The sequence below is a fragment of the Narcine bancroftii genome, chromosome 8, assembly GCF_036971445.1.
Source record: "Narcine bancroftii isolate sNarBan1 chromosome 8, sNarBan1.hap1, whole genome shotgun sequence".
Lineage (NCBI taxonomy): Eukaryota > Metazoa > Chordata > Chondrichthyes > Torpediniformes > Narcinidae > Narcine > Narcine bancroftii.
In genome coordinates this window covers 15,599,058-15,613,068 of record NC_091476.1, presented here as the reverse complement: position 1 = coordinate 15,613,068, position 14,011 = coordinate 15,599,058, and the positions used below count along the sequence as shown (strand labels likewise).

At 38.5% G+C, this 14,011-nt stretch overlaps 1 protein-coding gene across 2 annotated transcripts in view; it reads left to right on the top strand.

The window, feature by feature from the left end:
* mtmr8 (myotubularin related protein 8) overlaps window positions 1–14,011 on the top strand; it is a 39,957-nt gene that overhangs the window by 18,027 nt on the left and 7,919 nt on the right. For both annotated transcript variants that reach the window (XM_069892956.1, XM_069892957.1), the window contains 6 exons: window positions 2,492–2,620; window positions 2,721–2,855; window positions 7,131–7,263; window positions 9,721–9,830; window positions 11,300–11,425; window positions 12,898–12,947. In XM_069892956.1, coding sequence (XP_069749057.1) covers window positions 2,492–2,620; window positions 2,721–2,855; window positions 7,131–7,263; window positions 9,721–9,830; window positions 11,300–11,425; window positions 12,898–12,947 — 683 coding nt within the window. The remainder of the gene's footprint in view (window positions 1–2,491; window positions 2,621–2,720; window positions 2,856–7,130; window positions 7,264–9,720; window positions 9,831–11,299; window positions 11,426–12,897; window positions 12,948–14,011) is intronic.

Genomic DNA, 14,011 nt, shown 5'->3' with positions numbered 1-14,011 from the left:
TCCTACCAATAGTGTGTCCTCCCAAGCTTCTACATCTTGATAGGATACAGTTCTCCAGCTCTGGTGGCCTGTGCTGGCTGTCTGCTCTCCCAGATCCTACAACTGAGGTCTTAGCTGCCAGTCATGGGAGTGGACCTCAGTGGGTCTGCTGACGTTTTAATAAAAATGCCATGAGCCCTGTTCTAAAGGTGGTTCAAATGTGCAGGATCTTCAGCATCACGACCAGACAGTAGCACTCCACGAAAGAGCACTTCCTGGGTCTGTACCAATGACAACACTGCAATCCTGCACCTGCAGCAGTGTTGACTTTTATTTAAAACCCTCCTGTAAAATGTGTAAATGAGCATCAAATGTCACTCTAGTCACTTCCTAACACTGTCCATATGATATATGGATAAAATTTATTTCATTCAATCTTCCAGAACATCTGCAGCAATAAAACATCAAGAATTAGAATATTTGGGGTGATAACAGAATCGTACAGATTTCCAGTAGCACTAAATTATTTTTAGCCAGGCTTTCTCAATGATGATGTGTTTTCAGTTTGCACTTTTGCTTTATTTTTTAAGTTGTTTTTTTCTCTGCTGAGGTTCTGTGTTCCTTGGAATCTTGACTTTTGAAGCCGCCATCCTTGTTTATTGGAACTGAATCAGTATCCTGTTTAGTTTCTGTTTTTGGTAGTTTCCAAACATCATCAATATAGAATTTCACTTTCCTACTGGCAGTGACAAGTCAATTTTAAGAACATTTACATTGAGTTTGACTAACTTGTTTACTCTGACTGTGCTCATTTGATTTCTGCCAATATTGGCATTGAAAAAGTTTTCAAAGTATAGTCATTTATTTAATTTGCCTGATTAGGTGATGGAATCTTGTTCAGAACTAACTTTTAAAGGGAAATAACGTCAATTATTGAAGTGGAAAAGAATGCAGGCGTAGCATTCATTGATTAGATTTTTGAAAATTGGCATGGGTACACTGGGCTGAACAAGAGTGTTATATAATCCATCTGGAACATAGAACATTACCCTTCAGCCCATGATCTCGTGCTGACCTATGTAAACTTACTCCACAACAGTCTAATTTTTTTCTGCTTCACACCCATAACTCTCTATTTTTCATACATCCCTGTGCCTTTTTTATCCCCCAGAGTCTTTTGATGTCCCCATTGTACCAGTTTCCACCACCACCCTGGCCACACATTCCATCACCCATTGCTCTCTGGGTGTGTTTATATTTTAAAAAAAAAGCCTCTGAACTTAAACAGATGTCCTCTGGTATTTGCTTGATGGTCCAGGAAAGAGGAACTGGCTGTTCACCCTATCTATACCCCTCATAATCTTGTATACTTCTTGAATATCCTGTCTAAAGAGAAAAAACCTAGCTCTGTTAACCTTTGTTAGCATATTCTCCAAACCATACAACATCCAGGTAAATCTGTGCATCTTCTATAAAGCATCTACATTCTTCCTTTAATGAGGTGACCAGAACTGGATGCAATCCTTCAAGTATGGTCTAACCAGAGTTGTATAGAGCTGCAGTGTTACTGTACAAGATTTGAACTCAATGTATCAACTAATAAAAAGCTATCACACCATATGCCTTCTTAACCACCTTTTTAATTTGTGTGGTATCCTTGGAGGAAATCTATAAACCTGGACCCCAAGATCTCTCTGTTCCTCTGCCATTAAAAAATATACTCCACCTTCAAGTTCAACCTTCCAAAGTGCATCACTTCATGCTTATCTGGATTGAACTCCGCCTGTCACTTTTCCACCCATCTGTTATGCCTTTATTGACATAAACTTTTTGTAAGGATTTGCTGGTTTATTTTGGGCATAGCAACTACTTTATAGTCATTTGGAGGATAAAAGAACATTTGTTTTCTATGACTCATTCAAATAAATTTGTACTGAAGTTGAGTTTTCCAATGTTTATTAAATGATATTAAACATTGTTAACATTATTGTAAGTTGCTAATTGCTGATTCAAGCCATTAAAACGTTAGGCAGTCAATAGGGTATGTTGGAACATTTTTCTGGGTCCTCCATTTTGAAGAACTAAAGAACTAAACTAAAAATATTTATCTCTCAAACAAACTGTATGGTCATGGCTCAAAGATGTTGCTGGGAGATAACATAAAAATGTTAAACAAAACCACAAAGCCACAAACATCTTACAAGCATGAAATATATTTTAACCCTTACATTAGGTAACGGTTAAAACCTTTTCAGTAGTTGCCATTTCTGATGTGAAAATAAAATTTTTAAAGTTTCAAACTTTGCATTTTACTGGAATTGTATGCCATTATTCCTTTTATTGGAATAATTGGTCTGCTTCTGAACTGTGGACTGCAGTTCCATTTTCCCTGGAATATCTGGACTAAAGTTTCAAAAGTACCTGCAACTTGTAGTATTTATGAAAATAATTGAGCACAGCTCCATTTGCATTTGCATATTCTATTGTGGAATTTTGTTTTGATTTCTCCTAGACATGTAACACATATGCAGCAAATCTGTACGTGCCAAGAGAAGTCACTAAGCCGACAATAGTGGGCAGCTCAAAGTTCAGAAGTAAAGGACGATTCCCCGTTCTTTCTTACTATTTCAAGGAGAACAATGTAGGTACCTTTGGTGATAAATAATCTGTTAATTTTCAATCTTCCCCCCCCACCCCCAACTATCTGACCCATGATAAATGCATGTTTTTATTTTCCACAGGCTGCCATCTGTAGGTGTAGTCAGCCACTGTCGGGATTCAGTGCCAGGTGTGTGGAAGATGAACAAATGCTACAAGCCATCAGCAGATCCAATCCAGGAAGCTCTTTTGTATATGTGGTAGATACGAGACCAAAGGTACATTAATTTACCAAATGTAAAACCTGAAAGTCTGCAGGCACCGTGATTAAAGTAAAAACATGATGCGGATGAAATTCAGTGGGTCAAATCATGTTCTTTCTTTAGTAAAGATAAAGATGCATATGTAGACGACACTTTCCAAGTTCTAATATTTCCCAATTTCAAAATGTCATCTTCTAGGAAACGTAAGCGACAATATTCCAAATTATTATCTTATTAATCCAATAAATTAAATTTTGTAATTGCAGCTTTGTAACTTTTTCTTCTTTCTTTGGCTTGGCTTCGCGGACGAAGATTTATGGAAGGGTATGTTCACGTCTGCTGCAGGCTCGTTGGTGACTGACAAGTCCGATGCGGGACAGGCAGGCACGGTTGCAGCGGTTGCAAGGGAAAATTGGTGGGTTGGGTGTTGGGTTTTTCCTCCTTTGTCTTTTGTCAGTGAGGTGGGCTCTGCGGTCTTCTTCAAAGGAGGTTGCTGCCCGCCAAACTGTGAGGCGCCAAGATGCACGGTTGGAGGCGATATCAGCCCACTGGCGGTGGTCAATGTGGCAGGCACCAAGAGATTTCTTTAAGCAGTCCTTGTACCTCTTCTTTGGTGCACCTCTGTCTCGGTGGCCAGTGGAGAGCTCGCCATAGAACACGATCTTGGGAAGGCGATGATCCTCCATTCTGGAGATGTGACCCACCCAGCGCAGTTGGGTCTTCAGCAGCATGGATTTGATGCTTGCGGACTCTGCCAGCTCGAGTAGTTCGATGTTGGTGATGAAGTCATTCGAATGAATGTTGAGGATGGAGCGGAGACAGTGCTGATGGAAGCGTTCTAGGAGCCGTAGGTGATGCCGGTAGAGGACCCATGATTCGGAGCCTGTAACTTTAATTTGTTGATAAAACTAATAAATATTTTTCAAAACATCGCATTGAGATTTTATAATGAATAATAATAACATAACGATATTTCACTTTAAACAGATATAAGCCAAAATTAAGATGATTGAGATAAATTACGACGAATTTAAAGAAAGGTATGTCAGGCTTGCATCTCCTCAATAACTCCTCAAAGAATGAGATGCAAGCTCTCCCTATGCCTGGATATTACAACCTATGATGTCATAGTCACTATGGTAACACTACAAACAACAATTTCTTAAAGGGATAGGCACAAAATTTAATTAAGAAGGAAAAACACAGGGTTTTAACCTCTACATTTCTGGCCCCTATTTATTATATTAGATATTAATGACTAATACGTAATAATTACTATAACAGATATAAAAGTAAATATGGTAAGTATAAGATTAGAAATCAAAACTTTTTGCTTCTTGTAAGAGACACATTTTAGTAATAGGTTGATATAAGTAACCAGCCTCAGTTTTAATCCTCACTTGCTGAACGAAACCTTTTCCTGTCTGGAACTGTTTCCACGATAACCAAGAATTTCTTGGTGCAGAATCGTCCATGATAATTACAATGTCTCCACATACAAAATTGCGTTTATCTTGAGACCATTTTTGTCTTTCTTGTAATAATGGAAGATATTCTTCAATCCATCTTTTCCAAAATAAATCTGCAATAAACTGCACTTGTCTCCATCTGCGTCTTGCATAAATATCTTCTCTCTGAAATTGACCCAGAGGCATTAAAGGTTTAGATTTAAGAAGTAGGAAATGATTCGGTGTAAGTGCCTCAATGTCATTTGAATTGACAGAAATTTTTGTTATTGGATGACTATTTAAAATAGCTTCAATTTCACACAATACTGTCATTATTCAATATTTGACTATTCAAGATGGAATTAAGAATTTTCTTGATTGATCTAATCATTTTTTCACACACACACCTCCATGATGTGATCCTGTGGGTTGGTTAAATATCGAACTCATTTCTTTTTGAAGTAATGTATCATGAATTTGATGTTGATTCCAATTTTGAATTGCTTTTCGTAACTCTAGTTGAGCTCCTGTAAAGTTGGATCCATTATCAGAATGCAATTCTTTTACTTGACCATGTCTGACGATAAAACGTCAAAGAACATTGATAACCGATTACAGCATAACCGATGTTTTGGGCTATCAAGGTATTAACAAAATGTAGACTCATACCTTGATGAAGGGCTGTGGCCCTAAACATTGGTTATGTATTCATCTTTGTGATATGAAGAATTCTATTTGACCTGAGTTTCTCCAGCATTGTGTTTTTAATTTACCAAATGTTCAATCAAGTTTACTCCAAAAGTCAGTGGATTGAAACACATGATTTTCTGATATTGCAATGTTTTCTGAATTGATTTAAAATAAAATCATACACAGATATTATTCATAAGCGTGAGAATAGGATAAAAATCAATTATGTTGGATTTCATTATCATCATCAAAAAACCAGTTAATTTTGTCAAAAGCTAATACACTTGACTTTAATAGACAGGTTTTTCATCAGGAGTTAATACAGTATATTTCGGCATATGTCCAGTCGTTAAAACCTTAAAATCACAAAATGGGGGTCGACATATGCTGAATATACTGTTAAGACCTTAAGTTCTTCTCAAAAACATTTTGGCGATTAAGTCGAGTCTGGAAGCACCAATTTGACATTAGTTAACCCCGGAAGCACCATTCCACCACTGGTGCTGCCATAACCCACCCAGATATTCTACAATTGTTGAGGTTGAGGTCACCAAGCTGAGATTTTTTTTTTACACTTTTTAACTTAATTTAAAGCTTTGTTACCTGGCGATTGGGGTGTTTTTAAAAAAATTTTGGGCTGTTGCTGGAAGGCCCAAACAGCTAGAAAATTGGGGTCGACTTGCAGCTGGATATGTCATAAAACCATTAAAATGTGGCTAAAAAAGGGGGTTGACCTATCTGCAGGTCAATTTATACACCGAAATATACGGTTCTTAACAAGATATAGGAGCAAAATTAGGCTCATTGCCCATCAAGTCTGCTCTGCCATTCTAATCATGAGCTGATCTATCTTCTTACTCAGCCTTTGTCCCTTTCACCCTTGATTCCCTGACTAATCAAATACATGTCAATCTTTGCCTTAAATACATCCAATGACCTCACTTCCACAGCCACCTGTGCTAATAAGTTGCACAGACTCACAACCCTCAGAATAAAAAAAATTCCACATCTCTGTTTTAAATAAACGCCCTTTTATCATGAAGTTATGCTCTCTTGTTTGAGGATCCCCTACCATGGAAGACATCCTTGCCACATCTTTGTTCAGGCCTTTCTGCATTCGAAATACCTCCATGAGGTTACCCTCATCTTTTTGTACTCCAATGAGTACAGTACAAGAGCCATGATTCTTATATGCTAACTCTTTGATTCTTGTATGCTAACTGTATTCCTGGTATAATTCTAGTAAATACTTATGAGGACTTGCACCACTAGGTTCAGGACCTGCTGCTATCCCTCCACCATCAGAGTCAACAACAAACTTAATTAGAGATTCATTTAAGGACTCTTTTGCACTTTACTGAATTTTTTTTCTTTCTGTATTGCACAGTCATTGTGTTTATACTTTATCTTTTTGCATGTTTATGCATCTTCTTGAGTTCAATTTTTGAACTACCAGTAAGTGATGATTCTGTCTTGCCTGCAAGATAAAGGACCTTGGGTTTGTATGTGATGTCATGTATGTACTCTGACAATAAATTTTATCTTTGTCAAATCTATAGATTTCAAGGCTGGTCATTAATGTGGAATCAGCAAAAAAAAACACCTTTTGAAGTAATTTATAAGAACTGCTGATGCTATGAATCTGAAATAATAACAACATGGAGTTCTTGCAAGTGGGGCAGCATCTTTGGGGAAAGGTTAAATGGCCCAACAGTACGCCAGATCAGTTATCAGTCTGAACTACTAGTCTTATCTGTAGATTGTTTCTGCTTTGCTAAGAATAATCTTAAATGTTGCATAATTTCCTTTCAAATAACAGTGTACAACATTTTGACAACTTGAAGAGTGACGTCCTAAAATTTGAAACCCATTTTGAAGTTTATCTGGATTGTTAACAGTACTGTTTTGCTGGAAATCTGAAATAAAAAATAAAAAAAAACACACTGGCGGAGTTCAGCAGACCATGCTGTAAACATGAAATTGTAACTTTTTCTAACATAGATGCTATCTAACCTGATCAGTATATCTTGCAGTTCCTGTTTTTAACTGTTGCTCGAGGATGACTGAATTTGTGTATCACCATCAAAATAAAATAAAAGTCCATCTATGCGAATAACTAACCTGTATACACCCGATTTTTATCTTTTGATAGTTGAATGCCATAGCAAATAGAGCTGCTGGGAAGGGTTATGAAAATGAAGATAACTACACCAACATTAGGTTCCAGTTTGTTGGCATCGAGAACATACATGTGATGAGGAACAGCTTGCAAAAGCTTTTGGAAGGTGATAAACTTTTCCCATATCTGTTATTTTTTGTTCATTTTTTTTTAAAACGCCACTTTCTGAATTGTTGGTTTAAAATTGTTAAAAGGAATTAAAAATGGAAATACTTTTGATTTGTAGGATGAGGTATTTTTACTGTTGCTTACCTTTCTAAAGTCTAAACATGTTTACTCCCCTCCCCCATCTAGTCTAAGCTTTTCTCTCCTGCCCTTTTATCCATGTCCACCAATGGCCTCTTGGCAGTTGGCCTGTGCTCCTCCCACTACCCCTTCTTCCTTCCTCTCCCAATCTTTTTATTCTGCCTGTTTTTTGCTCATAACTTTGCGAAGGATTGTAGCCCGAAATGTTGGTTATCTTTGGCTTGGCTTCGCGGACGAAGATTTATGGAGGGGGTAAAAGTCCACGTCAGCTGCAGGCTCGTTTGTGGCTGACAAGTCCGATGCGGGACAGGCAGAAATGTTGGTTATACATCTTTGCCTTCTATGGATGTGTCGGGAACTGCTGAGTTTCTTCAGTACTTTTTTGTATTGACTATAATCATAGCATGGCCATGAAAGACCCCAACAATGAAGACGCTGTTTACATCCGGTACCGCACGGATGGCAGTCTCTTCAATCTGAGGCGCCTGCAAGCTCACACCAAGACACAAGAGAAACTTGTCCGTGAACTACTCTTTGCAGACGATGCCGCTTTAGTTGCCCATTCAGAGCCAGCTCTTCAGCGCTTGACGTCCTGCTTTGCGGAAACTGCCAAAATGTTTGGCCTGGAAGTCAGCCTGAAGAAAACTGAGGTCCTCCATCAGCCAGCTCCCCACCATGATTACCAGCCCCCCCACATCTCCATCGGGCACACAAAACTCAAAACGGTCAACCAGTTTACCTATCTCGGCTGCACCATTTCATCAGATGCAAGGATCGACAATGAGATAGACAACAGACTCGCCAAGGCAAATAGCGCCTTTGGAAGACTACACAAAAGAGTCTGGAAAAACAACCAACTGAAAAACCTCAAAGATAAGTGTATACAGAGCCGTTGTCATACCCACACTCCTGTTCGGCTCCGAATCATGGGTCCTCTACCGGCACCACCTACGGCTCCTAGAACGCTTCCACCAGCGTTGTCTCCGCTCCATCCTCAACATCCATTGGAGCGCTTACATCCCTAACGTCGAAGTACTCGAGATGGCAGAGGTCGACAGCATCGAGTCCACGCTGCTGAAGATCCAGCTGCGCTGGATGGGTCACGTCTCCAGAATGGAGGACCATCGCCTTCCCAAGATCGTGTTATATGGCGAGCTCTCCACTGGCCACCGTGACAGAGGTGCACCAAAGAAAAGGTACAAGGACTGCCTAAAGAAATCTCTTGGTGCCTGCCACATTGACCACCGCCAGTGGGCTGATATCGCCTCAAACCGTGCATCTTGGCGCCTCACAGTTTGGCGGGCAGCAACCTCCTTTGAAGAAGACCGCAGAGCCTACCTCACTGACAAAAGGCAAAGGAGGAAAAACCCAACACCCATCCCCAACCAACCAATTTTCCCCTGCAACCGCTGCAATCGTGTCTGCCTGTCCCGCATCGGACTTGTCAGCCACAAACGAGTCTGCAGCTGACGTGGACTTTTTACCCCCTCCATAAATCTTCGTCCGCGAAGCCAAGCCAAAGAAGAAAGAAGAATCATAGCATATGCAGACTTTCTTGTTTCACTTCATTTGTGCTTTTTTAAAAATGTTTGAGTTTACAATTTACTGGCTGATGAGTACACTCTGGCATGTCTTAACAGTGCCAAATTTGATTTTTCACATGGTCATTAATTTTGTTCTGGATCTATCCATAGCCACTTAATGTCCATGAAATGAGCCTTGAAGGAAATGGGTTTAACAGTTGGAATCATGAACTAAAATGCACAATTTTCCAACAATTTTATAAATTCTATACTTTAGATAACTCTTAGCCTTGTTATCAGCTGCATAAATCTTCCAAATTTAATGAAATAGATTTGGGAATATCAAATTTAGGTTGAAACAAAATATGAGGGCAATATTTTGGGTGCATTCTTTGGAAGAGTCAAATTAAAGACCAACTTTATACTTTGATAAAATGGTTGACATTTTACAGAAATGTCTCATTAATATACAGTAACACCCCATCACTAAATTGCATGTAAATTACTCCCAACAATTATGTTCATTTAAAATGTAATAATTGGTTTCACTTTCATTCACAAATATTGCTTTTTGAAATTGTGCTAATTTTGAAGGATTGGATTAGTTTCAATCAGGAAAACTTATGGGGTAATTGTAAGATATTATAGGAAATAGTAAGCGCCGAAATCAAAAATCCAGTAAAACACAGCAAACTAATGACATAAATATGAACACTTCAAGCAACCTATTTTAATTTGTATCAATGAACAAGATAAAATGATTATTAAAAAATGTTTATCATTTTACATTTTAGTATGTGAACTGAAAGCGCCCTCAATGAGTGACTTTCTCACAGGTTTGGAAAATTCTGGGTGGCTGCGTCATATTAAAGCTGTGATGGATGCTAGTTTCTTTCTATCAAAGGTAATGGTTTGGGGCTTTATTTGCTAATCTATGACATCTTCCTAACAGTGTTGAATTCTTACAATGCACTGATTCAATTGCTGAGCCATTGGTGGATGTTTGTAATCCTTTTGAGAAATGTTTATCTTTTTTCATGTATTTGAAGACTGCTGTAAATTGTACTACTTGATAGCTGGTTTTGCAGAATTATCTCACCCAGTGGTTCTCAACCTTTTTCCTATGCCATAGGTGCTCTTTGGTTAGTAAGGGATTACTTCAGGTGGTATGTGAGTGGGGGAAAAAGAGGTTGAAAACTGTAATTTTGAATAATTTGAAGCAGTACTTCCTGTACATGTTCTCTTTCACATGATTACTAATGAAACAAATCACCACCATCAACTCAGCCATCATCTGCATCTCCTCCATTTTCTACTCATCTACCCTGGCCCCCTCTGCTTCCAAAGGCAACAAGCACAGGATTCCCCTTGTCCTTACTGACCACCAAACCACGCTTCACATCCAGCACATTATCCTCCATAATTTCTAGTACCTTCAACATGATTCCACTACCAGACATCTCTCCTCCCCTCTCTGCCTTTCAAAAAGATCGCTCCCTCCATGACTCCCTCATATACTCGTCCAACCCCTGTGGCTGCAGGAAGTGCAATACCAGTGCCACACCTCCTCCCTCACCATAATTCAGGGTCCCAAACAGGCCTTTCTAGTGAAGCAACATTTCGCTTGTATATCTGTAGGAGTGATCTACTGCATCCAGTGCTCCCTTTTATGGCCTTCTGTTCATCGGAGTGACTGGGTGCAGACTGGGAGATCACTTTGCTGTGCCCCCTGGCTCTGTCTGCATCAGTGACAGGAATCTCCCAGTTGCCAACCATTTCAACTTTGTGTCCCACTCCCATTCTCGCATGCCTGTCCAAGGCCTCATTCTATCCCACTCAGACCACCTGTAATAGGAGGAACAACTCTTGATTTTCCAGCTGGGCACTCGCCAACTGGATGGCATTAACATTGACTTCTCTGACTACTCTCTATTCTTCTCGTTTCCTTTGTCTTCTTTCCCTTAGCTCTCCACTCCCTTCCCTCTCTATTCATAGAGCCATCCTTCCTCTCCCTGCTTGCTACTCCCTCCCTTATCCATCTATTAGTTCCCCCCACCACCTTCCATTTTGATTAGATGCCTACCAACATGTTTCCAAACCTTGATGAAGAGCTCAAGCCCAAAACGTTGGTTATGGGTCTTTATTTTTGCTATATAATGTATGCTGTTTGACCTGCAAAATTTCTCCAGCATCGTGCTTTTACATCAACAGCATTTCTGTTTGCAGTATTTTTCAGATTGTATTAAATCAAAGTATTACTTTTGAAGTTGCCAATATGTAGGAACATTTTGTGTAACTCATAGTTTTAGAAAGTGCAACATAAGATATTTAGAACTTTCTAACGAGAACTTTTTTGCATTCTGCTGACTCTAGGCTGTAGCTGAAGAAAATGCGAGTGTTTTGGTACACTGTTCAGACGGGTGGGATCGTACTGTTCAAGTTTGCTCATTGGCTGGCCTTCTCTTGGATTCCTACTATCGGACAATAAAGGGATTTATGGTGAGAATTTAATTAACACCATGATTTTTGGGATTTTCATAACTTAGTCAACTGACATAATTGGGTAATCTCAGTTTTGTGTTTGTTGATAACAATGTAGAGTATATTTCATTAAAAATTAGTTTGCAGGCCGAGTAGTTAAAGTCATTGGTCTGTGTGGCATGTTAGTTAATAATCAAGTGTAATTATCCTGTGTGAGCATATTGCTGCTGAGATGCGAGAGGTGTGAAGAGACAGCAAGGGTCTTCAAAAGTCTGTTTCTGAAGCAATAAGAAGGAAATCTGGACTTCCTGCATTGTTTTGCATTGATTTTTTTTCATTACTTAATTTTAAATAATTTGCATAGATGAGATTTTCTTTGGGATTTATTTGTGTACACTTGTGATGCAAAAGGAAAACAGCACATGTAATGAGAGTTTATTGTTAGAAACACCAATTAAATGTACAGATGCACCAAAATTCTTTTTTGTTGCACCAGAACAGGTATTTAAGAAAAACCAATTACAATGGTATATGTTAAATTACCACAATATTTCAAGACAGAACAAGAGATAATGAGTATAAAAGTATGACCTGAGTGTTTCAGTGGCTGTGCCACCTCAGTTTATATGGCTGAAATTTACTTCCACCATATTGTCAATAAAATAAAATAAAAAATTAAAATTACACTGCCTGAATAGGCCAAGCTGGAGAGCAAATTCATAATTTCCACATTTAATTGTGCAGATATTGTTGCTGGAATTTTCTGTTCTGATTTTGTAGTAGTGATGAATGCTGATGACCTCGGATTTTCCCTCACCCCTGCTAAATCCTATCTAATATCTTAGTTGAGTAGATTCTGAAAATACTTAAGTTTTTTGAAGGTTTTTTGAGAGAGACTGCCTGAAAACACTTAACTGAGGCATTGTTGATAAAGTGATATCCAAAGATTTTCATGAAAAAAAATTTTTTAAAAATCTGTACTGACTAATTTTTAAAAATTGTGGTTTAAATTAAATATGAAGACTTTAAAGTTCACGTGCCATGATTCAGGCAGCCACTGAAAAAAAATGATGAGAAGAATTTTGAGATTGTGTGAGGTGGGAAAGGCTTTGAAGTGCAGGTGAGCACGTAAACAAACAGCAGTTCTCTCGGGGTAAATCAGATGTTTGATAACTCAATGGTTGTGAAAGTGAAGATTTGGCTTACAGTTAAACAGATTTCCAATTTTAGAATAATATTGGTGCAAAGATAAAAGCTAAGACATGAAGAAAATAGCTTTTATATAAAGATTTTAAAATATGGAGTAATCCAGAGGGGAATGAGATCATGTGAATGCAGAATACTGATAAAATTTTTAATTTAGATCTGAAGGGAACTGCATATTTTAAATTACTGATAAATTGGATTTTGTCCTCAAAAATCATTCTAAAGGATTTTAATTTCTAGTGATTGGTCCTCTTATAATAAATAACTTTTTTTTTCCCTCCAAGGTACTTGTAGAAAAAGAATGGATCTCTATGGGCCACAAATTCTCCCAAAGGTATTCATGCTCTGTTCTGAATATTTGGGATTTGCATCAAAATTAACTTTATCAACTTTATTTCCAGATATCTTTTGACACACTAGCCTTCTTGAATGCCACACATAATATATGTATAAGCACTTGGTCCCTTCAAATCTGCTCTGCATTTAACAAGAGAGTGGCTGCTTAACCTCAAATCTGCATTCCCATTGCTTATTCAGTATCCATCACGGCTTTAACAAAAAGATATTGAAAAACCATGCTACCACAGCCCTTTGAGGATATGAGTTCAAGACCAGAAACTTTTCCACGTTATTTTTAAACAGCAACAACTTATTGTACATCCTTTCTAAATCTATTAAGACCATTCAAATCTGAACTCCAGTGAATATAATTTTAGTTTGTCAAACTTTCCATTATAATACCTGTCCACTGGAGGTGTTGGTCTGTAAACTTTGTCTGAACTATTTCCAACTCATTAAATCTTTGGCTTGGCTTCGCGGACGAAGATTTATGGAGGGGTAATGTCCACGTCAGCTGCAGGCTCGTTTGTGGCTGAAAAGTCCGATGTGGGACAGGCAGACACGGTTGCAAGGGAAAATTGGTTGGTTGGGGTTGGGTGTTGGGTTTTTCCTCCTTTGTCTTTTGTCAGTGAGGTGGGTTCTGCAGTCTTCTTCAAAGGAGGTTGCTGCCCGCCGAACTGTGAGGCGCCAAGATGCACGGTTTGAGGCGATATCAGCCCACTGGCGGAGGTCAATGTGGCAGGCACCAAGCGATTTCTTTAGGCAGTCCTTGTACCTCTTATTAAATAAGGATGTGGTATCAGCAATACCCTATGTATTCAATTCTTTGAGCAATAAATAATACCTTTATTACTTGCAATAATCACATTGTAGCCTTTTTCACAGCTTGCTATAGGACATTAAAAAAAACTGGGGGAGTGCTGTGAACATTGAGTGGGTCTGTGGAAAAGAGTAACAGAGTTAACACTACTATCTGAAGTATATTTTAGTTATGTTACAGAGAGAGTGGATGAAATGGATAGGACAAGAACATAGAAGAGTACAGCAAAAGAACAGACC